Source organism: Cetorhinus maximus, chromosome 14 (genome assembly GCF_964194155.1).
Source record: "Cetorhinus maximus chromosome 14, sCetMax3.hap1.1, whole genome shotgun sequence".
Lineage (NCBI taxonomy): Eukaryota > Metazoa > Chordata > Chondrichthyes > Lamniformes > Cetorhinidae > Cetorhinus > Cetorhinus maximus.
This window is the reverse complement of record NC_135892.1, coordinates 4067077-4091170: the sequence shown is the minus strand read 5'-3', so window position 1 is coordinate 4091170 and position 24094 is coordinate 4067077. Positions and strand designations below refer to the sequence as shown.

The following is a 24094-nucleotide window of genomic DNA, read 5'->3' as shown; positions in this document are numbered from 1 at the left end:
ATCCAGCAGCTTCTTGTTCACTTTTACTGTCACCAACATTTTATTTGCTTAGTTTTAAAATAAAGTTCACTTTAAATTCTCAACTTCGTTCTCTGGGCTATTAACCCAGGCCTCTACCTAATTGTTGCATGGGTAAATCATTCACAAATGACAAAATAATGCTTGTTCTATTTTACATTAATTTAACCTTTTGGTGATCAAAGGGAACATGCAAATGTCATTAATCATGCCAGCCATTGCTTGAATATTCTACTTAATTTCATTGTAACATCTCTAGTCAGACACCCCTGTTCCAGTTCATTCGCAAAATACTAGGCTTTACCCCACAGAGGAACATTATTTACATAAATGAATTTGGTTGTTTGATCTCAAAGCTTTGGTCAGTACATTTCCCAAAACATTTTTAAACATTTGGTCTTGGGATCTGAGCATCGCTGGCTAGGTCAGCATTTATTGCCCATCACTAATTGTCATTGAGAAGATGGTGGTGAGCCACCTTCTTGAAACGCTGCAGTCCAAATGGTGTAGGTACACCCACAGTGCTGTTAGGGAGGGAGTTCCATGTTTTTGGCCCAGTGACAGTGGAGGAACGGCGATATATTTCCAAGTCAGGATGGTGAGTAACTTGGAGGGGAATTTGCGGTTGGTAGTTTTCCCATGTACCTGCTGCTCTTGTCCTTCAAGGTAGTAGAGGTTGTGGGTTTGGAAGGTGCTGTTGAAGTAACCTTGGCGAGTTGCTGCAGTGCATCTTATGTGCATCGGTGGTGGAGGGAGTGAATGTTCAAGGTGGTGGATGAGGTGCAATGCAGGCTGCTTTGTCTTGGATGGTGTTGAGTTTTATCAGTATTGTTAGATCTGCACTAATTTGGGCAAGTGGAGAGTATTCCATCACACTCCTGACTTGTGCCTTGTAGATGATGGACAGGCTTTGGGGAGTCAGAAGGTGAGTTACTCTCTGCAGAATTCCCAGGGTCTGACCTACCCTTGTAGCCACAGTATTTATATGGTTGGTCCAGTTAAGATTCTAGTCAATAATGTTGTTAGCTGAATTTCCTGTGGCTGGAAACTCCTTATTTGAAAAACAAACCCCAACTTAATCAAGCGAATGGATGAGAAAACAAAAACTGGTCTTGAATCATTTTACCACTCTACTGGCTGATTCAATCTACCATTTCTTGGGTGTCAAATGAATTATTCCACAAACATGGTCATTAACAATATCTGAAGTAATTAATTGTTTCAGCAATGCTGTGATCATAAAAGGAGAAATCTATCTCATTGAGATTGTGATAAACAAGCTATATTGAGAACAAGCTACGCTTATAGTCAAATTAAAATGCCTTAGGAGCCAAAACTAATGAGAATGTGAACGATACAAGGAGGCTAACTATGAAAATGCAATCAGCCCTTGTTTGTGAGCGTCATGGAGGCAATCGGTAAAGCACATTTCTAATAGATGCCAGCTTTGAAGGAGGTTAAAAAAAGTTTTAAAAGGCCGGAGGATGCAGACTTTGGTAAACTGTGTTATCCAAATCTTCCAGGAGAATGCTTTAGTGCGTGACATCATATGTTCAAGAAAAAGCAAATTGGGTACAAAAGGCTTTACAAAGAAAAATGTGTATGTCACACGCAAGATGCATGAGAACTTGAGGGTTGGCAGTATCCATTCTTTCAGTCAACACTGTGCAACACTGTGTTTAGTGTAAAATCCTTGGCTGCTCAGGGGAAAAGAAAATCACACTCTAAATCTGGCTTGGGCAGAATAGGGTCCTTTATTCATCCAAGTATATCCTTTCATTCCCCTGCACAACCTGGGAAGAAGGCAGCCTGAACTGGTCAAATCCAGCCTCCGAGCTAGACAACAGAACAGCAAGTCTGAGGTAGCTACAACGGTCTTGTCAAATGTGTACCTTCTATTAATCTCAGGTACAAGGTTAGAATCAATCTTAAAAAACCAAATCATAACGGATTGATAGGTTATAAAGATGTTAATGAGCCAAATGTTGCTCAGTGCAGCAAACAAATGGTGTCAGACATTCATTAAGATTTGCACTTGCCCCTTAGACTTCCTGCAGACTTTTGCATGGCAAGTTGCTGTCAGCCAACCATCCCAAAAAGCACAATTCCCTTAACAGGTCATCTGAAACCTGGGTCAACAGGGAAAGCAACTGTGCATCTCCTCAGCCATCGGATTGAAGAATGCTTAATTAGCAACCCAGAGACTCAACCAGGAAGTGCCAGTTGGAATAGTGCAGGAAGGAAAATCGAGATCGGGAAAGAAAGATTTGATTAAGAGAAGGGTCAAAGAGGCAGAAAGAAAAAGCAAAAGAACTAACATTGTGTATCCATAGATATTAAAAAATCTCCAACAATAATTAAAACCTGAATGAATGAAACACCACATTTGAATAAGTTAATTTTCAGTGCCAGAGAGGTTGTTTGACATCATTAAGACTTACCATGCTGTTAAAAGTGGTGCTTAGATTGGAATGGACAGTGCCTAACTTTTTTTTTTGGTGGGTTTATATCTATGAGGTAATATGTCATTGAATGTAATTGAATAGTAAGTCAGTTAGCAAGATGCTATTCTCAAGCCTCTTTTGGAGGAGCAGGGCATCTTGGACAGCAACATCTAGATTTTTTCATTTAACTGCATATTCGCACTCACTAGAGGTGGCTGTCCAATGTGCACATGAATAAAGTGAGTGCTGTTAGCCTCAATGTTATTTTTACAGTACCATCCAGCCCATTATTTCGAAATTGGTGTTGTAAATGTGTACCACACAAATTACATGATTTAAAAAAAATGATTAATTGACTGTCCTGTGCTACTGTGCAAGTGCTAAGGCAAAACAACACTTGTATTCTAGTTAAGTGCCTGGAACTGTACCCGAATATAGTGAAACGTGTGTTTGTCTGAGGCTGCTTGTGACTTTTCAAGGGATGATATTGAATTGGTTGTATTGCATTGACCACTTAGCCATTTTTACTTTATAATAATTAATAAATATTTGAACAGGTACCTTTATTCATAAATAACATTTAAATGCCATCAATAAGCTGAACAAAGTTCATGCATAATGAGACAATATAGCTGTGGAGGCATAATGAATGACAATGGGCTGCATATTACAGGGGTGGGGGTGGGTGTCGGCGGACAACTTGCCCCCAGCCAACCCCCCAAGAAGCAAAGTGTCCACACCAGCCCGGCCTGCAGCCGCAGCATGCTACAGATGGGCTAAACAGGCTGCCATTGGGAATTCAGCCCCTCAATGGGGAGGAAGCACCACCTTCTGGCGCTGGCAGCCAATCACTGCCGGGGCTGTGATGAAGAAGAAGTCCCATGGATCCCAGAGCCAGGTAAGCTCAGCGTATTGGGCGGGGAGGATTTGGACAGGTTAGGGAGGAGGGGTGGCGGCAAAAGGGGGTCATGGGTTTTGGCAAGCAGGGAGGTAGGAAGAAAGGGGGGGGCTACTATCTTAAGGGGGGGATGAACCCCAAAGCGCAAAGGACAACCCCCACCGAAGATAGTATCCCCTGCCTTCCCACCCATTTAAAGTGTTTTTTAAAAATGCTACTTGCCCCACTCCCACACCCCCTCCCGCACCCCCCCCCCCACCCCCACCCCCGCCAAATGCCCACGCCAACAGCGTAACGGTCAGTTGGCTTGTTAACAAACTCAATTAACCCTTGACTATTTATTTAAATGTGGCGGGTGGGCTGCCGATTTCGTTGCCCACCCACCTACTGCGTTATGGGGCTGAGCTCGGGGGTAGTCGGGAATGTGGTGTGGTTGGCACCCACCCTATTTTATGTGTCCCCCTGCCAAAAACACACCTGGCAGTGACATGTAAAATCGAGCCCAATATCAAGGATGTCTAATTCTCAACAAAATATTGTTGCTTCCCTTACCTTTCCCCCCCCATGTGTAAAATATAAGATTTTTCCGACGTGTATCCTTGTGTTTTGCCCGTATGGTTTATGGGGGATGCGGACAGGAAAACGGGGGTGAGGCCACAGTCAGATCAGCTATGATCTTATAGAATGGAAGACCAGGCTCAAGGGGCTGAATGGCCCACTCCTGCTCCTAATTCTTGTGTTCTTGTGCCCTTCTTCAAGAAGAGAGAGAAGAAAGCTTTTCCATCTATCTCAATGTAGGCTGCCAGCGTCCCCTGTTAGTTAATTAGAAACAGAAAATGACATTGTCCATTTTGTTATTGCAAATTACTGACAGGGCACTATCTTGAGGTGTCCTCTCTCACTGTCTTACCTGAACTGCAGACCCCTGTTCCTTCTGAACTGGCGAGCCTCCTATTGACCCTCCAGTTTTGAGAGACCTCCCGCCATCCTTAATCGGATGGTGAGCCTGCCCTCTGGCCACTAATTGGCCACTGAGGAGAAAATCACTATCAGGTGACTATTTCCCACATGGCATGGGTTTGTGACCCCCTATTTGACCCCAACCCCTGAAACAAAACCCAAATCCTATCCAAGGTCTTTGAACAGGAATTCTTGGCTCTATGCGAGATTTTTGAATATAAAACAAAATATCTATGTAAAATATTTGTTTATCACGAGGCAAAATTTTTCATCTTTGGAACATTGCAGAGCAAGTGTGCCACAAATGCCAGAAATGTATTTTTGAAATATATGTGACTTACATTAATGCTTATGTTTGCGTAGGTTAAGAAAGGACACTCAGATTCACATATGTGCCCATTCTACCAAACATAAATCATTTGGAGTGTTGTTTGTGGAAATGTGCAAGGCTGCTTTTTTTAATGTAATTATAACAATATTTAGTCCACAAATCTTATATAACATGCTTGCATTTTCAGTATAAGATACCCGCAAACTGCTCCCACCCAAGTTACCCCTATACAACCACAGAATCACAGAATTGTTACAACTGTTGGGCTCTCCAAATGAACAATTCACCTAGGGCTATTCCCTTGCCTTCTCCTCGTAACCTTTTCGGTTAATTATCCAATTCCCTCTTGAATGCCTCAATTGAGCCTACCACCACCACAATCTCAGGCAGTGCATTCCAGTTCTTAACCACTCAACGTGTGAAAAGATTTCTCCTCATGTCTCCATTGCTTCTTTTGCCAATTACCTTAAGTCTGTGAGTGCCCTCTCATTCTCAATCCTTGCACCAGTGGGAACAGTTTTGCCCCCATCAACTCTGTCCAGACCCCTCATGATTTTGAACACCTCTATCAAATTTCCTCTCAACCTTCTCTTCTCCAAGGAAAACAAAACCCAACTTTTCCAATCTATCTACATAACTGAAGTTCCTCATCCCTGGAACCATTCTTGTGAATCTTATCTGCACTCTCTCGAATGCCTTCACATCTTGCCTAGAATGTGGCACCCAGAACTGAATGCAATTCTCCAGCTGAGGCCCAATCAGTGTTTTATACAAGTTTAAAATAACCTCCTTAACCAGATCACTTCAGGACATGAACAAAGGTGTGACTTATATATAGAAGACATCTTTTTGAAATGCGGTATGTAAAGAGCAGAAACTATGCACAGCATACAGGACAGTAACACTATTTTAAATAATTGTACTATTTATACATAGTAATTACTGACACAAATAGTCGTTTGGTAGTACAGAACTTGAGTATTGCTGAGAAAAGAGACAAGCTGTCCAAGTTTTTTGTCTTGATGTCTTCAGGATAGCTCGCAAGAATTTTCCAACCATAACAACAATTTATACCGCATGATAAGAGAGTTTTGCTATCAATACCTTGACCAATCAAGAGTCGACCTGCCCGGTTTGAATGCGAACAAAGCTGGGAGGTTAACTGTTCCATGCTGCATTCTCTATGGCAATGCCTCCCCCAATCAGAGTCCACTTGGCAGCCAATCAGCACTCTCTTCTCGTGCCTTATAAATTGTTGTTCCCTTGTTATGGTTGGAAAATTCCTGATGAGTGCAAGGTGAAAAGCTTGACAGCATGTCTCTTTTTTCAAAAATTACTGATACAGTTGAGAAAAGAAGAACTCATATTTATACTGTGTCTTTCAGACCATCCCAAAGCATTTGGCAGCCAATAAATTATTTTTAAAGAGTATCTACTATTGTAATGTAGGAAATAGCTGATTTTTGGCCAGGTCTTTTGAACAGCAATGAGGTAATGATCTGTTTTAGTTAAGTCGTTTTTGGGATAAATATTGGCACTGAGAAAGCTCCCCTGTTCTTCTTCAAGTTGGGTTGCTGTTGAATCTTTTACATACACATTAAAGGGCAGTCAGAGCCTCAGTCTGAAGTCTCATCTGGAAGATGGCACCTCCAATACTGCAGCTTTCTCAGGACTGCACTGAAGTGTCGGCTTAGATTAATGTGCTCAAGATGAAGCCTTCTAAGCTCAGGGACAAGAGTGCTACCATTGAGGCAAGGCTGACACCTTGAGGATACACTGGAAACCTGCTATCTATACCTTTGTGAGAATATTTGATTTCAAAGAAAGAGTACTGGCACACGTAATTTCAATTTCAACATGTGGACTGTTGTAAGGGACACTAAGATTGATCAGCAAGGGACACTAAGATTGATCAGCATGTGGTGAAAGTCAAAATGTACCACAGGAACTATTTTGCATATAGCCCTGTGAAAGCATTGATATTCCAAAATTAATGTAACGTTGAATGAATGTTGGCCTTTATTTCAAAAGGAATGGACCATTAAAATAGGGAAATCTTGCTAAAACTATACAAGGCACTAGTTAGACCACACCTAGAATACCGTGAACAGTTTTGGTCCCCTTATCTAAGGAAAGATATACTGGCATTGGAGGCAGTCCAGAGAAGGTTCACTAGGTTAATCCTGGGTATGGATGAGGAGAGGTTGATCAGGTTGGGCCTGTACTCATTGGAGTTTAGAAGAATGAGAGGCGACCTTATTGAAACATATAAGATTCTTAAGGGGCTTGACAGGGTAGATGCTGAGAGGTTGTTTCCCCTTGTGGGAGAGTCTAGGGCCAAAGGGCATAATCTCAGTGTAAGGGGTCACCCACTTCAGACAGAGATGAGGAGGAATTTCTTCTCTCAGAGAGCAGTGGATCTGTGGAATTCTTTATCTCAGAGGGCTGTAGAGGCTGGGCCATTGAGTATATTTAAGGCTGAGATAGACAGGTTTTTAATCAGTAAGGGAATGAAGGGTTATGGGGAAAAGGCAGGAAAGTGGAGTTGAGGATTGTCAGGTCAGCCATGATCTCATTGAATGGCAGAGCAGACTCGATGGGCCGAATGGCCTACTTCTGCTCCTATGTCTTATGGTCTAATGGTCCCAAGCTATGGAAAAGCTACTTTTCTTGAGTGTTAAGTAAATGAGAAAAGACCAGAGAGATGAGACAGGAATCCATGACTTATAAAAGCATGTATCAGGTATATTTTGTGTATTTTGTTCTGTGATGCTATTGAAGTCACACTAGATCCTTGTAAACAGTTTCTGCCATGCCTTAATGTTGCCACTTTTGGATGTGCTGGTACAGAATTAGTCCCACAGAACACAACATAAAGATGGCGCCTAATATTTTGTACATTAAAAGGGGAGAATGTTTTATTTTTTTAAATCGACCCTGCAACTTTAGTATATCTGATCCATTGTTTATGTACATGTTATAGTATGTAAACATTTAAGTAGCTGTTTTAATTTCTTAGAAATAAAAAGAAATTGAACGTTACTTAATTCCTCCACAAAGCACTGAGTGGCTTTGATTTTTTAAAAGTGTGCTATATGTTGACACCTGGGTGTCAGATTAAACATGCATTGTCTTCACTAAATAAGATTTTTAAAATGAAGGGACAGAAAATCGTAAGATTAGGCAGGCATCATTTTATCACGTGGATATCACTTAAGTATGCCTTTTGGGTTTCAAAGCAATGAAAAAATATATTTCTATTTTTAAAATTGCAAACTTTTCCATGAAGTTAGTACCTCTTTAAAATTGTCTCACCCCCAACCTCCAATGTGACACAGATAAAGTAAATCTGCATTAGGCAGGCGGACTAAGATCATTTGTTTGTATCTATGTCAAATAGGACAACACTGCAAAATGTGTGACAAACATAATTTACCATAGCAGAGTCGAATCAGATTTGGCTCCTGTCGTTTAACAGATTCTAAATTGCAATCCAAGGGAGAGGGTTGCAAATTCCCAGTGCCTGCTTCAGCATTGAGAGGGAATTGTTTTATTAAAGGAATCTAAGCGCACAACGGATTGAAAAGAAAAGCTGAGTTATTACCTAAAATATTGGTATGGCTTATGAAAAAAAAGGCTCTTTGTAAATGTAATTAGGCTCAACAGAGCAGATTTACAAGAACCTGTAAATCTTGTAGGGCTTGAAAATTGGAGCTATGAAGAAAGATTGGATAGGCTGGGGTTGTTTTCCTTAGACTAGAGGAGGCTGAGGGGTGACTTGATTGAGGTGTACAAGATTATAAGGGGCCTGGATAGAGAAGACGGGGTTGCTCTAGCAGAGAGGTCAATTACCAGGGGCCAAGATTTAAGGTGATTGGTAGCAGGATTAGAGGGGACATGAGGGAAAACTTCTTCACCCAGAGGGTGGTGGGTGTTTGAAATTCACTGCCCTGTTTGGTGGTGGAGGTAGAAACCCTCAGCTCATTTAAAAGGCACCTGGATCTGCACCTGAGGTGCTGTAACCTGCAAGGCTATGGACCAAGTGCTGGAAGGTGGGATTAAAATGGGCGGCAAGTTTTTTTTATTTTTTCTTTCTCGGCTGGTGCAGACAAGATGAGCTGAATGGCCTCTTTCTGAGCTGTAACTTTCCTATGGTTCTTCTATGGTTCATAACAAAGGTCTTATACTGCCACCATGTGGTTACAGGCTCAATAGCAACCGTATCATTCGTCATTACCCAGAATATTGTGAATATTCACCCTGAAGTCCTTAGGCTACAATGGGTGTTGCAGGGTTGGTAATGACTTTGCCACCTGAATCAGCAAGATGCCGGTATGGCGTTGGTCCTCTGCAAGACTGTGGCTGAAGCAGTACCGTAATAGTCACTGGTGTGTCAAAGCTGTAACTCCTATTTTATATCAATAAAATATAAACGCTTTACTTCATAAAATACCTTTTTAGGGCAAAATTTCTTAGGATTCATACAATTTGTGGAAGTTGGAGCTGATAATTATGATTACAAAGCTGGCTGACTATAAAGTAATTTGACTGCTTACAGTATTCTGGGATTGGCTCATTTGTTATTAGGGATGGGCAATAAAAATGCCGGCCTAGCCAGTGAAGCCCATGTCCTGTGAAAAGAGTAGGAAAATAATTTACATTATTAATCACAGTTCTTTAGGAAGCATCGATTTTGGATAGGGAGTGTGGCTAATTGGGGTGGAGGAATGCAAAGTTATATTTCAGCTGACATTTAAAGGGATTTTTTGTTTTTATCTCTGTGTTTAATTGACTGCCACTCCTCTTCAAGAAATGCCTACCTTGAAGAAGTATTGCTCTACACTCCGACAGGATTTTCGTATCTCTCTTCTGCCTTGTTCACTTTCATTGCTTTCCATTTCTCTCCTGGTGTTTGACAAGGTGTTGACTAAAACCCAATTTCATAGCCATATTTCCTTTCTCAGTGACTGTCTCCGTCTCCGACTTACCCCACGGGGATTTCAACTGAAATTCTATCCCTCTTGTTTCAAACCCACCCAGGATTACAGGTATCTCCGGAACATAAAACGTTTCTCGGACTGCTGTTCCCGTCGCATTCTGAGATCCACACTCAGTGCCATGCGCCGCCATATGAACACACTCGACCTCTCCCTCCAGCAGCACCGCCGCACCCTTTTTCAAAGCTGCGCGTGCCCCCAGTTTCATTTTATTCTTCGTCTCATCCGACGCCTCAACAAGAAACTTTTTCTCTTTCTCTCAAGTGCTAAGGAACGCAAGCTCCAACAACTCATCGACACCAACACCCATCTAGGACCCTCCTGCTTGTCCCTCCGTCCCCACCCCATCTTCCAATCCCAGCCCTGGCCGTGTATTCACTATACACCCTGACCTTCCCCTCTCCGATGCTGAATGTTCAGTGCTCAGCAAAGGACTTAGCTTCATACCCTTACTCCCTCATCTCAATGAATTTCGGGCTCGGCACGATGCTGAACTCTTCTTCTGCCGTCTTTGTCTCCATGCTCACTTCTTTGGGCAGGAGTCCTCTCCCCGTTCAACGGATCCTTTTACCCACCTCCAATATTCTCCCTCCACCTGGACCCCTCCCTCTGGATTCTTACCTTCTCTTGATCTTTTCATTGAGAACTGTCGGCGTGACATTAGTCGTCTCAATTTCTCTGCTCCTCTCACCCACTCTAACCTGTCTCTCTCTGAACTTACTGCACTCCGTTCTCTCAGGTCCAACCCCAACATTGTCATCAAACCCGCTGACAAGGGTGGTACTGTTGTTGTCTGGCGCACTGACATCTACCTCACGGAGGGTGAGCGTCAACTCGCAGACACTTCCTCCTACCTCACCCTGGACCATGACCCCACCACTGAACATCAAGCCATTGTTTCCAGGACTGTCACTGACCTCATCTCCTCTGGAGATCTTCCTCCCACAACTTCCAACCTGATAGTCGCCCAACCTCGGACGGCCCGCTTCTACCTCCTACCCAAAATCCACAAACAGACCTGTCCCGGCAGACCAATCGTGTCAGCCTGTTCCTGCCCCACGGAACTCATTTCTCGTTATCTTGACTCCCTTCTCTCTCCCCTTGTCCAGTCCCTTCCCACCTATATCCATGATTCCTCTGACACCTTACGTCACATCAACAATTTCCAGTTCCCTGGCCCCAACCACTTCCTCTTCACCATGGACGTCCAATCCCTCAACACCTCCATCCCCCACCAGGATGGTCTGAGGGCCCTTAGCTTCTTCCTTGAACAGAGGACTGAACAATCCCCATCCACCACTACTCTCCTCCGTCTGGCTGCACTTGTTCTCACACTGAACAATTTCTCCTTTTACTCCTCTCACTTCCTCCAAATAAAAGGTGTGGCTATGGGTACCCACATGGGCCCCAGCTATGCCTGTCTCTTTATGGGGTATGTGGAACATTCCTTGTTCCAGTCCTACTCCGGCCCCGTCCCACAACTCTTTTTCCGGTACATCGATGATTACTTCGGTGCTGCTTCATGCTCTCGTCGGGACCTGGAAAAATTTATTAATTTTGCTTCCAATCTCCACCCCTCCATCATTTTCACATGGTCCATCTCTGACACTTCCCTTCCCTTCCTTGACCTCTCTGTCTCAATTTCTGGTGATAGACTGTCCACCAATATCCATTACAAGCCTACCGACTCCCACAGCTACCTCGACTACAGCTCCTCACACCCCGCTTCCTGTAAGGATTCCATCCCATTCTCTCAGTTCCTTCGCCTCCGTTGCATCTGTTCTGATGATGCTACCTTCAAAAACAGTTCCTCTGACATGTCCTCCTTCTTCCTTAACCGAGGTTTTCCACCCATTGTCGTTGACAGGGCCCTCAACTGTGTCCGGCCCATCTCCCGCACATCCGCCCTCATGCCTTCTCCTCCCTCCCAGAGACATGATAGGGTCCCCCTTGTCCTCATTTATCACCCCACCAGCCTCCGCATTCAAAGGATCATCCTCCGCCATTTCCGCCAACTCCAGCATGATGCCACCACCAAACACATCTTCCCTTCACTCTCCCTGGCGGCATTCCGTAGGGATCGTTCCCTCCGGGACACCCTGGTCCACTCCTCCATCACCCCCTACTCCTCAACCCCCACCTATGGCACCTCCCCATGCCCTCGCAGAAGATGCAACACCTGCCCCTTCATTTCCTCTTTCCTCACTGTCCAAGGGCACAAACACTCCTTTCAAGTGAAGCAGCATTTCACTTGCATTTCCCCTAACTTAGTCTACTGCATTCATTGCTCCCAATGCGGTCGCCTCTACATTGGAGAGACCAAATGTAAACTGGGCGACCGCTTTGCAGAACACCTGCAGTCTGTCTGCAAGAAAGACCCAAACCTCCCTGTCGCTTGCCATTTTAACACTCCACCCTGCTCTCTTGCCCACATGTCTGTCCTTGGCTTGCTGCATTGTTCCAGTGAAGCCCAACGCAAACTGGAGGAACAGCACCTCATCTTCCAACTAGGCATTTTACAGCCTTCCGGACTGAATATTGAATTCAACAACTTTAGATCTTGAACTCCCTCCTCCATCCCCACCCCCTTTCCGTTTCTTCCCCCTCCCTTTTGTTTTTTCCAATAATTTATATAGATTTTTCTTTTCCCACCTATTTCCATTATTTTTAAATCTATACCTGTAATGCCCTGTCAGTCTTTCCACCCCACCCCCACTAGAGCTGTACCTTGAGTGTCCTGCCATCCATTCTTAATTAGCATATTCTCTTAGATAATATCACCACCTTTAACACCCCTTTGTTCCTTTGTCTGTGACATCTTTTGTTTATCTGCTCCTATCACTGCTTGCTTGTCCCTACAACCACCTCCCCCCCCCAACCTCTCTCCCCACCCACCCTCCCCCCCACCTTAAACCAGCTTATATTTTACCCCTCTCCTAACTTTACTCAGTTCTGCTGAAGGGTCATGAGGACTGGAAACGTCGACTCTTTTCTTCTCCACCGATGCTGCCAAACCTGCTGAGTTTTTCCAGGTAATTCTGTTTTTATTTTAAAGGGATTGGATCACTTCAGGGTGAGTTGTAATATTGAGAGGTGGGGTGGGTGGCTGGGATGGAGAGGAGAAACACTCTTCGAAGCTTTGAGGAAGACCCCAGCCTCACTTTTCAGGCTTTAGGAAGGATGAAGAGTGGAGAAAGACGTGCCAAGTGAAAATGAAGTGAGAGGATCCCCAATGTGGGGGCGTGAAATGGAGTGAATCTATGGGCGATTGCTCACATTGCAGCATCTAGCCACTAGTTCCATGGTTAGCAAAGTGGGCAGGCTGGTGAGTGAGGGATGGGTTGACCTGCTTGACATTTCAGGGTATCATAAGGCATGGCAATGCAGCATGCCTGACAGGAGATGGTGGGCAGATTCAATGCTGTGTGGACTACCTGCAAGATCCACAAGTAGACTAAAGCAAAGATGTCACCCTTTGAAGAATCAGGCAAGGTAAGACTATGGAACATTACCATGTATTTCTATTTAACGTTCTGCACGCCAACCTGATTCACCTTCGTTCGTCCTCCAGCTAAAGACAAGTTACAGCTCTTTGCCATACCTTGTGCACACCAAACCATATGAGGGCACACATTCGAGATGTAGCATGCAATTGAAAGCTTTGCAGCACTTACATCTGTTGCAGGAGAATACAATGAATACAAATGTTTGGATAAGGATTAAGTACTTGAGGGGATGAAAAGTTTTGAATGGGCTTTCATGAATGAGAATGTTTTTTTAACACAGTGAAGCCTGTAATAGGTATGTAGAACTTTGTTTTATTTCATCTCAGGATGTGTCCTGAGGTCTGCTCATGGTGGATACTGGGTGAGTTGGCCTGAAGGGTGTAAGGGAAAATGGTGGTGAGTAGGGGACATGGGTTGGCATGCATTGGCACTTAGTTGGCATAGGAACCATAAGGAGCCATGGGAGTAGTGGGGGCATGTGTTGGCATGTATGAACATGGGAAGTGGATGGGGATGGGTGAGGGGTGAGGCCTAGGGGACCTAATATTTAAAAAAACAACTAGCACAAAGTCCCAGGGAACCAAGGAAGGCCCTTTAACCGCCTGCCTTGGCATTTTCTGCCCCTCTGGCTGCCTCCAATCTACATCTGGGGAGTGGCGGACCCAAATCTATCCCACACCCACAACCTTGGAACAATGATCCCACTATTTGAGCGCTTTTTCCCAGGGAAAGTTGACAATAACCCGAAAGCCTCATTAATGTTCAACATTCCAAGTTATTGAACTTTTTCCTGTATTCACCACACCCGAAATATCTCAGGTTGTACTCACACAGTAAAACCTGGCAGCTCACCGCCACCTTCTCAAGGCCAGTTAGGCCTGGGCAGTAAATGCCGGCCTTGACATCGACATCCTGTCAATGAAAATATAGTAAATATGCTTCAGATCTCAGGAGGTTTGCTCTAAAGGGAAGGATGTTTGATTAGCTTTGTACTCACATGCAGCACTGAGGATTATTTTGCAGCAACTGAAACAGATGGAAGGACCATAGTGAAGTCCAATGTCATACCTCAGTGCCAACTGGCAAAAAAAGCATTTGACACATTTCAGCATTAACCCTCTCTCTCTCTCTCTGGTAGTTGCTCAAAGAGAGGAGGACAGCCCATAGCAAGCACCGTTTAATATGGGGAGACTGTTGCGCTGCAGATGTCACACAGTTCCGGCTGACCGGGAGACTCTTGGGAATTAACTGAGCTGGTGTTGACCCCTGAGACATCTGCACCCACGTCCACCACTCTGACGGGGGAGACCTCCTGACCAGGCATTGCGGATGCTTCGACTATTAACCTTCAGGCTTTTGGGGAGCGTTTGGAGAGAGAGTTGGAAAGCGGCTCCTGAGAACGTCAAAGGTAACACTTTCGGGGCATGCTGGATCAGACGGATAGTGTCATGCCTACCCTCCAGCTATTCAGTGGGCACTCAGATCCCAGGACACAGTACAAGCAACATGTTAGAAATCTGCCTTCACGAGGACATCCTCTTTCCTGGTGGCAGCGCGTTTAACCCGTCAGTCCCCTCAGCTACCTGCTCATGCAGAGGTCAAGGGACGTGCTCATGTGAGAGGTGACAGCACCTGCTAAGAGTCTTCCCAGATTCAAGGGCTTTGCAGGACTACCTCGTCTTCAAGTGGGTAATGATGCCACACGGTAATAGAGCATCTCTGGCTGTTAGGTTTTCATCACAGCACAATCCCTGGAGAGCTTTAAGAACAACACAGGGAGGCACCAGGGTAGGCATCCTGATGATAGGAAGCGCTCACTGGAAGGATATGATCGAGATGATAGCGTCGCTCTTCAGGCTCTTTTGGCCACCGGAGATGTCAAATTGCCATTGTGGAGCTTCAAGCAACACAATTGTGGACCTTCACAGATTCTGTGAACATTTTTCATTGTAGGTTTCTTCACCTTGACCACCGCGCGCGATTCTCTCCTGCTCAATCTTTCAAAGGTGCTTTTGAAAAAAGCCAATTTTCACTGTTTTGGGATATAGTAGACGGGGCCTCTAACCAGGCACCTCCTAATTAGCTCAATAGATAGATTTAAAAAGTCATGTTAGAAAAGTAAATGAGACTGACTTGATTATTGCTCGTAGCAGTTTAGCCTTTAAAAAAAATATATATTGTCAGCGTGATGGTAGAGTTTCTAGCAGCATCGATGTGTGCTTGTGGCGTGGGGCTAAGAGACAGCTTAGCTCAGGCACTTTGTTAAGTTCCAGGGGCAGAATTTTCAGCCTGTCGGGCGGGCGGAGCGGGAGTGGGAGCGGGTGCAGACCCGATTGCTGCCCGCGATCGAATCCACGCCGCCATTTTACGCTGACGGGACAATTAAGGCCCTCCGAGTGTGAATCGCGGCTCCCGAGGACAGCGGGAGTGGGCGGGCGGTGGTGGTACTGCAGTGACCACTGGGTCCAATGGTGACCCGGCCGCCTGTTTAAAAAGCTGCTGCAGCCTTTCCAAGGCTGTGAATCCCGGTCAGTGGAAGCCCAGGGCGCGGGGGGCAGGAGGTGGGGGGGGCAGGAGGCGGGGGCAGGGGGACAGGAGGGTGGGGCAGGGGGCAGGAGGGTGGGGCAAGGGGGCAGGAGGGTGGGGCAGGGGGGGCAGGCCAGGCAGGAGGGTGGGGCAGGGGAGCAGGAGGGGGGGGCAGGGGAGCAGGAGGGGGGGGCAGGGGAGCAGGAAGGGGGGGCAGGGGGGCAGGAGGGGGGTGCAGGGGGGCAGGAGGGTGGGGCAGGGGGGCAGGAGGGGGGGGGCAGGGGGCAGGAGGGGGGGAAGGGGGGGCAGGAGGGGGGGCAGGGGGGGCAGGAGTGTGGGGCAGGGGGGGCAGGGGGGCAGGAGGGTGGGGGCAGGCCAGGCAGGAGGGGGGGGCGGGGGTGCAGGAGGGGGGGGCAGGGGGCAGGAGGGTGGGGCAGGGGGCAGGAGGGTGGGGCAGGGGGAGGACTGTGCCCCTTGTTTTTCTGAGGATTGCCTTGCTGCCCTCGAGGAGGTGGCAGCACGGGGTGAGGTGTTGGTTCCCCAGGACGGGAGGAAGAGGCCCCTCCACATGACCAAACCTGCCTGGGAGGAGGTGGTGGGGGTGGTGAGCTCCCGCGATGTGGTGCGATGCACCTGGATCCAGTGTCGCAAGCGCTTCAATGACCTGTTGCACTCGGGAAGGGTGAGGACCATGTTGGCATTGGACATTTAACCCAGCAGGTCGGTTTTCCCCCCTGGTGCCCCCCACCCCCCCCAAGTCTGAGTGTAGTGACTGCATTGGATCATTGACGGGATGTGTCCTTTGCTGGGTGGGCCAGCAGATATTGCCCATGCCGAGGTCACCCTGAGAGGGTGGTGAAGAGATGGGTTCTGCCCCCACAGCATGTGGTACACTGAGACCCACATGACTGTTTTTGGGGGTAACCTGGAGGAGCTGCCCCCAGGCGCAGAGCTGGAACTCCAGGACATGTCAAAGTCAGGGCGATGAGATGCTGGGAGGGGAGCTTCAAGGTGGCGTTGGCACCGATCGATCTGCTGCCCTCTGCGCTCCACGTGCTTGTGCCTCCTGGCTATGGAATGTTAGACCGTGTGGTGCCTAATGTGATGTAGGCAGCATTTGGCCAAGGGGGTGGGGGTGGTGGTGGAGACAGGCCTGGCATCTTTGTGTGAGTGTTGGGCAGCAGCGGGGTGAGGAGGCACTGGAGCCCTGCAATGTCCCACTCTGGTTGGGCTGGGCCGTCCATGAAGAGAGTCCAGGTACAAGTTGCACTAATCAATGCTCTTCTCTCCTTTCCAGGAGAAGAATGCCCATAATGCCGCCGAGCGGGTGAGGACTGGCAGAGGGCCGGCACAGTTGGCGATTCTCAGCCGCTTCTGAAATAACAACAAAAAATGTTGGAAAAACTCAGCAGGTCTGGCAGCATCTGTGGAAAGAGAGACTCTGAAGAGGAGTCACACGGACTCGAAACTTTAACTCTGTTTCTCTCTCCAAAGATGCTGCCAGACCTGCTGAGTTGCTCCAGCATTTTCTGTGGATCTGCAGCACTTGGTTAATATACAAGTATATTTTTTCCCTTTACTAATGTCCTTTAGATAAGGAAATCTGCCATCCTTACCCAGACTGGCCTGTGACTTCAGACCCACAGCACTGTGGTTGACTCTTAAATACCCCCTGAACAAGGATAAATAGGGATGGGCAGCAAATCGCTGGTCTAGCCAGCGACGCCCACGCCCCATGAATGAGTGAAAAAAAATTACTTCAAAATCAAAATATTGCAGATGCTGGAAATCAGAAATAAAAAGCAGAAAATGCTGGAAATACTGAGCGGGTCAGGCATTATCTGTGAGGAGAGAAACAAGGGTTGATTTTCAGGTCTGTGACCCTTCATCTAGAACTGGGGGAGTTTAGAAATTGAACAGCCTTTAAGCAAGTGCATGCAGGTCAATTTTGTCAAGACAGCACTGTTTCTGTGTACACGTCACACACAAATTCACTCCCGTTTTAGCAGCAGTAATACTGACCACACAGTTTTAGAAACATTAGTCTTTAATTGAAAAATCATTACGCGTACGCCACAATATTTAATTGGATAAGATGGAATTTGCCTTCACCATCCATGACTTCATGTTGATCTGTTTATTGACATCCTGGGACTCATTAAAATCTGCCTCATGACAGGTGATTGCTTTCACACTACCAAAGCCACCGCACAGTTTGCATCTTCCACCAGACAGCCGCTTAAAAGGCCACAGCTGCCAGCGAGGTTCTCATCGTCGTGAAGTTAAGATAATATTGGTGATGTGAAGCACTAAAAATTCCTCATAGGCCTATCTGGTACAAACTGAACTGTTGCTATGTTTGATTTCAAATGTGGGGTTTGCAAAGGCTGGGTGTGGCAACACGGTACAATGAGGTGATTCTTTCTGCTGTCTGCCGGCACAATTGTGTTCAGAGAGCTGCAGAGATGTGATAGTGAAGGGGGGAGGGGTGAGGCAGGGGATAAGAAGACACAGAGAGCGGATATTTGTAGTTGCAATCTACTATTGACAGATGCGTCACTGCCTCACATCCGCACTGCACCTTTTACATTCTGGTGTCTTTCTAGCATTTATTCTCCCTCTTTCCCCAGCTTTCTTGACTCTCTATCTTTGGTGATTTGATATTTTCTCCTGATCCACCTCTCGTCTCTCTTGTCCCACTCCTTTGGCGCAAGGAACCTGGGGGAAGTCCTGTGTGTCACTTGTCATGAAGCCATGAACACATTTTATAAAAAGCTCAATTGCTTTTTCTTCTTCTTGTAGTCCCTCAAAGCGAGGAGGATGCTTGTCACAGAGTGCGGCCTGTGGCAAAAACAAGCACATGGGATCTTTTAAAGGCCTATCCTGTTCCTAATTCATATGTTTGTACCAAGGGTGTCAAAGGTTATCAGTAGGTGGGAATGTGGAGTTGAGGCTAATGAATGGCAAGCAGGCCCAAGGGGCTGAATGGCCTACTCCTAGCCCTGATTTGTATGTGTGGAGGCTGTTGTGCTACAGCTACCACAAGGTTCCTACTGACTCTCTCTCTTAATGCCTGCCATGGGAGCATTAGAAGAATTTACAGGTTGATAATCAACCTATTTGGCCATGCAATGAGTGCACCTTCTGTGGCCATAAAGTCCCAGAGTGGGACTTGAACCCAGAGCATCTGGATCAGATGTAGGGATACTACCCACTGTGCCATAAGACCTCTCTCAAACTCAATTGTGATTGTGCAAACAAATAAGTGAAGAGTGTAAAAATTTCACCTCCTCCTCCCCCGGAGAGGCATGAGGGCTGAGAAACACAATGAAATCTCGGTGGAGAATAGCCCCTGCTACATATGTTGGAAGGAGGAAACACTTTTTCATATGGGCCATTGTGAATAACTGAGACACTGAAGTGGTGCCATAGTGGTATCATCACTGGATTAGTATTCCAGAGACCCAGTGTAATGCTCTGGGGACCAGGGTTCAAATCCCACCATGGCAGGTGGTGAAATTTGAATTCAATAAAAATCTGGAATTAAAAGTCTTAAAATTAATTAATGAGCTTCCAAGTGTGAAATTGGGTGTGATCACTCTGCTTAGTGGCAAATGCTCTGCAAAACCCACCTGCCACTGCACTTAGTCTCTGGGAATGGAAAATTCTGCCCCCCTGGCACCTCTTCATCGAGCAAGATGATAAAACACTGGCAATTTTACCACCACCCCACACCCCCAAAAAAAAAGTTCATCTAAAAATAAATTTAATCTAGTTGCAGGGTATATATTAATCAGGCGGCATTTAAAAAATATATATATATATTTTTGATTTGCTGTGGTGCAGCAGAATGGACATGAACCTGGGATGTCATCCAGCCAAGCTGGTGCTGGAGACTGGGGGGAGGGGCCTGGCTGGGTGCGAGTGGCCCTCTGGGACTTGTAGTCTTTCCGCCGGGCCGCCGGACGCCGGAAGCGCTGGAGGCGGAAGGGGAGAGGGGACTACAAAGACCGGCAGGCTCTGCGCGGACGGTCGGGACAGGGGCACCGATCAGCTGGCGGACTGAGCTTCGCTGCGCTTTGACTTGGTGCGAGGCGCTGCGCTGCGGGGCGGATTAAAGAGGCTTCAGATCCTTCCCTGTGCAAAAATCCTTCCCTGTGCAAAAATCCTTCCCTGTGCAAAATCCTTGCCCTGTGCAAATCTGGGGACGGGAGGAGGAGGAGGAGGGGTGGGGGTTTCGGGGGAGGGGGGTGAAATCGAGCTTGTCCATCTGCGAAGCCAGGGTGTTGGTGGTGGGATTAGGCGAAGGGTGTCAGTAATAAATTGCATGTGGTGTTGAAAGAAGCGGAGGTGGAGGAGGAGGGGGGGTTAAAGAGTGAGAGAAAAAAATACCCCAGACGAAACGCAAGCAATAACAACATGGATAATTCCGGCAAAGAGAAAGAAGCCATGCAACTGATGGCTGATGCTGAGAAGAAGGTGAAATCATCGCATTCCTTCCTGGGAGGTTTATTCGGGTAAGAGCCACAGCAGCATCGCTGTTTCTGTCTTCTGTGCTTGTGTTGTTGGGCAGCCCTTCGGCTTTGGTGCCCCCCTTTTTTTTGTTGTTGTTGCAAAATTGCCTCTTGTCAAATAATGCTCGCAATTTTTCTTTTTTTTTATAGCTTACCGGATTGCAATTCAGGATTTATTTTGTCTCTCCCCCCTCTGGGGTTGCATTATCCTGCAGAATTCACTGAAAATGCTGCAGTGTTTGCTGGCTGCCATCTTTCTACCTTGGGTGCACTGGAGGTTGGGTGGGATGGGGTTGGAATAATTTCAAATGCATGTTTCCCCCCCCCACCCCTGCTTGGGAATAAAAAAGGGTTTGGGAAGAATTTATGAGGATTTTTGGCCTTACCTGCAGTGCAAGTATTGAGGCTGGCATGGGGGTGCGGTGCGGGTATGACATGAAGTAATAATCTCCCATGCATTTGGGAAATAATCTGTTCGATGTTGGGGTTTTTTTTTTAATGATTTCAATCCTGTCTGCTAAGGTTTTTTACAAAGGCAGGGTTGCAATTCAAGGTTACTGGAGCTGTCCAGTCACTGGTGCTGGTTCTTGACGAGCCTTTCTGACATTATTAGTGCGGATGTGTGGCCTCAGTGCACAAGATTAGACTTTAGCCACTCATTACAGCCCTGAATTTGAGATTATGGCTGCAAGTAGTCGCACAGATATAAATTGGTTCCTGAAATGTTCCCAAGTGGTTGTGATTTGAAGACAATTTGCGGCTCAGTAGATTTGTGTCTACTTCGACTGGGGATCATTAATTTAAATGTAAATACATGACATCAACATTTTTAAGACTTGACATTTTTTTGGAGGCTAGGGGACGTGATGCCACACAAAAATGGTATTGCTAAAGTTCCGTGTTATTTATCTATATTGATAATCTATTGGAAATATGCACGGTGTAACACTTAAGCCCATTCATGCATTCAAGACAAATTGGCTAAAAAGCCAATTTTCTCTCCTTCTCTCCTCCTCCTTACAGCAATATAACTGTATGCCCAGCAGGTACTAATACCTCATCTAAGTGATCATTGTCATTATTTTATGTGAGCCTTGTAGGTGAGCACCAACAGGCTATTTGACCTGTGGGGCCATCACAGTCCATCCCAGTTCTGTATCTGCCGAATATCTCCACCTGCTCACATTCCAGTGTGTGGGGGTCACTGGATAATGATCAGGAGCAGGAAAGCTGATGAGCTGTTCCCTCCTTAACTTAGCTTTAGTGCCCCTATGTCTGCCTCAGTAGACACCATTAATTCACCAAGAACTGAACTTTGGACCTTCCTGTCTGTGGATCTCAGCTACTTATTAGCTTAACTTGCTGAGACATTGGGAAATTAGCAGAGAGGGTTAAATTGCTGTTACAAACGTGAGACATATTACCATATTTTACTTGGCGCTTAATTTCAGCAACTAAATAATTGCTTGCAAGTTTATTATTTTCAATACTCAAAGCAACAATAAAACTGAAGAATTAATTATACAATAGCAATTAGATATATAAAGTGAGGTCAGGCATAATAAGACATTGGCAGCACAAGGAGATGATTCTCTTCATTAATCACTGTTTCAAGATACATTTTCTTTTAGCCACATTTTCAGTTATTTTTATTGTGATAGGATGCTGATCTATGTATTTGGTTTCATCAGGAGATATGATTTATTTTTATAAAACATTCTTTGTCTCTATCATAATGGATAAAAGACAGAGGCCGACAGATTTCTAGATACTAATGGCACCAGGGATATGGGATAGCATGCGAAAATGGAGCTGAGTTAGACAATCAGCTATGACCTAGCTGAATTGTAGTGCAAGTTCGAGGGACTGAATGGCCTACTCCGGCTCCTATACCATTATAATATGGAACATTTGCAGAAGCAGGCCATATAGCCCCTCAAGCCTGCTCTGCTATTCAGTTAGATCATGGCTGATCTTTGACCTTCACTCCACTTTCCTGCTCGATCCCATATCCTTTGATTTTCTTTTGAGTCCAAAACCTGTCAATCTCAGCCATGAATGTACTGAGTGGCTGAGCATCCACAGCTCTCTAGGATAGAGATTTCCAGAGAAGAAATTTCTCCTCGTCTCAGACCTAGATGGTCAACCCCTTTAACTGGGACAGTGCTCCCTCCTTCTGGACCCTGGCAAAGGAAACTGCCTCTCAGTTCTCGTCAGAATGAGATCATCTCTCGTTCTCCTGCACTCCAGAGAACGTTGGTCCATTCTACTCAATCTCTTCTCATAGGGCAACTGTCTCAGCCAAGGAATCAATCCTGTGAACCTTCACTGCACCCACCATCAGGCAATTATACCCTTCCTTAGGTGTGTCGAACCTGTACAGAGAGAACTGTACCTTTGATCCAGGAATGCCCAAGTTTGTTATTTCTGTGTGCCACCTGGATGCATGTTGAGGAGCCTTGCAGTCACATACAATGTTTAAATCAATGTTTCCATTAATTTGCACCTATCTTAATCTCTTGATGCTAATAAATCTTGATGTTCTAATTTAGGTTTTTATGACACCGATGTGACAATAATGAAATCTCCAATCTCCTGTAATTCAAACAGGGCAAACCAGCGATGAACAGCTAAGTGTAAATAGAATTGAGTTCCTGCATTTTGTGAGCTGCAGTTTGAACAGCCCTGCCCCTAATCTGTACTATACATCCAGAGCCTTGTCGTACCAGGAATACGAGTACCATAAATTGGAACTTAAAATGCCTCTACTGGTGTGGAGCTGAAGTGCAATTTACCAGTGCATCAGATTCCATCCCTGACTTTGCTTGGATTTTTGTTCTTTGTTCACAATGTCAGTAAAAATGGACACTAATGGAGAAATGGCAGAGGAAAAGCAAAGACCAATCTGCAGGCCATATGTTGCGTGACACACCGATTTTGAATGTTGAGCTCATCCAGACAACTGTATTGTGAATGCAGTTAGATCTACTGCGTCTATTTTCATCGAGTACTATGTGAGATTGGGAGGAGGTGTACTTCGTGGAAGGAGCACTGGGCAACATTCCTAAAGCTGAGTTTGTCTCTGTTCAATTTCATCTCCAATGCTGGTTGAGATGATATTAGGGAAGCCTGGGGAGAAGGCTCAACATTACAGGAAATAAAATAAACAAAGCAATAAATTATTCACAGTTAGTTATATCTTTAATGTTGTATTTCATAACAGAGGCAACACAAGAGTAGAAGAGGCATGTGAAATGTTTGCCAGAGCTGCAAACATGTTCAAGATGGCTAAAAACTGGAGCGGTGAGTTACATATTTAAAGCTGGGTTACAGTTTACAGGGTGAATGCTATCTCAATGTTGCTGCTGTTAAAAGTAAAGGTGATAATTGTACTTAAAACATTCATCCCAGCTTTTGTTGGGCTATGGGAATGGTTTGCTGTTGATTCAATATGAACTATACGGCTCCATAATCTATAGGTGGAATTATCATTAACAATATTGTTACATTTAAGATCAGCCCTTACATAAATGACCAAAGTGCGCTTGTGTATACCTGCATTCTGATTCTGAGGCTTCCCCATATTTCCTGTCGACAGAGATCACCAAACAAACCTTTGTGTGATCTGAACTGTGCTTTCAATGATAAAAACCCTTAGCATGTGGTGAGGCTGCAATTCATAGATCCAATGTAACACAGAAGCAAGATTTGAATATGTGGAATTAACATACAGCAAATCATATTTCAAAGGACGTGTTTGTGTAATTGATTTCAGTGTAGCAGTTGACAGAGGTGGAGGTGCGGTCTTCCTATGATTTAGATTACAGTACCACTGTCTTCCTGTGAAACTGAGTCATGCTGCAGTCAAGCATGTGTGACTACTGTCTGCTTAGTCTCTGC

General features: G+C 45.6%; 1 protein-coding gene across 1 annotated transcript in view; it reads left to right on the top strand.

Moving 5' to 3' along the window:
- The first annotated feature begins 19791 nt into the window (after positions 1-19791).
- Positions 19792-24094, top strand: part of LOC144689361 (beta-soluble NSF attachment protein) — a 40180-nt gene continuing 35877 nt past the window's right edge. Inside the window, exons 1-2 of the mRNA XM_078556410.1 lie at positions 19792-20197; positions 23418-23497. Coding sequence (XP_078412536.1) covers positions 20100-20197; positions 23418-23497 — 178 coding nt within the window. The 5' untranslated portion in view covers positions 19792-20099. The remainder of the gene's footprint in view (positions 20198-23417; positions 23498-24094) is intronic.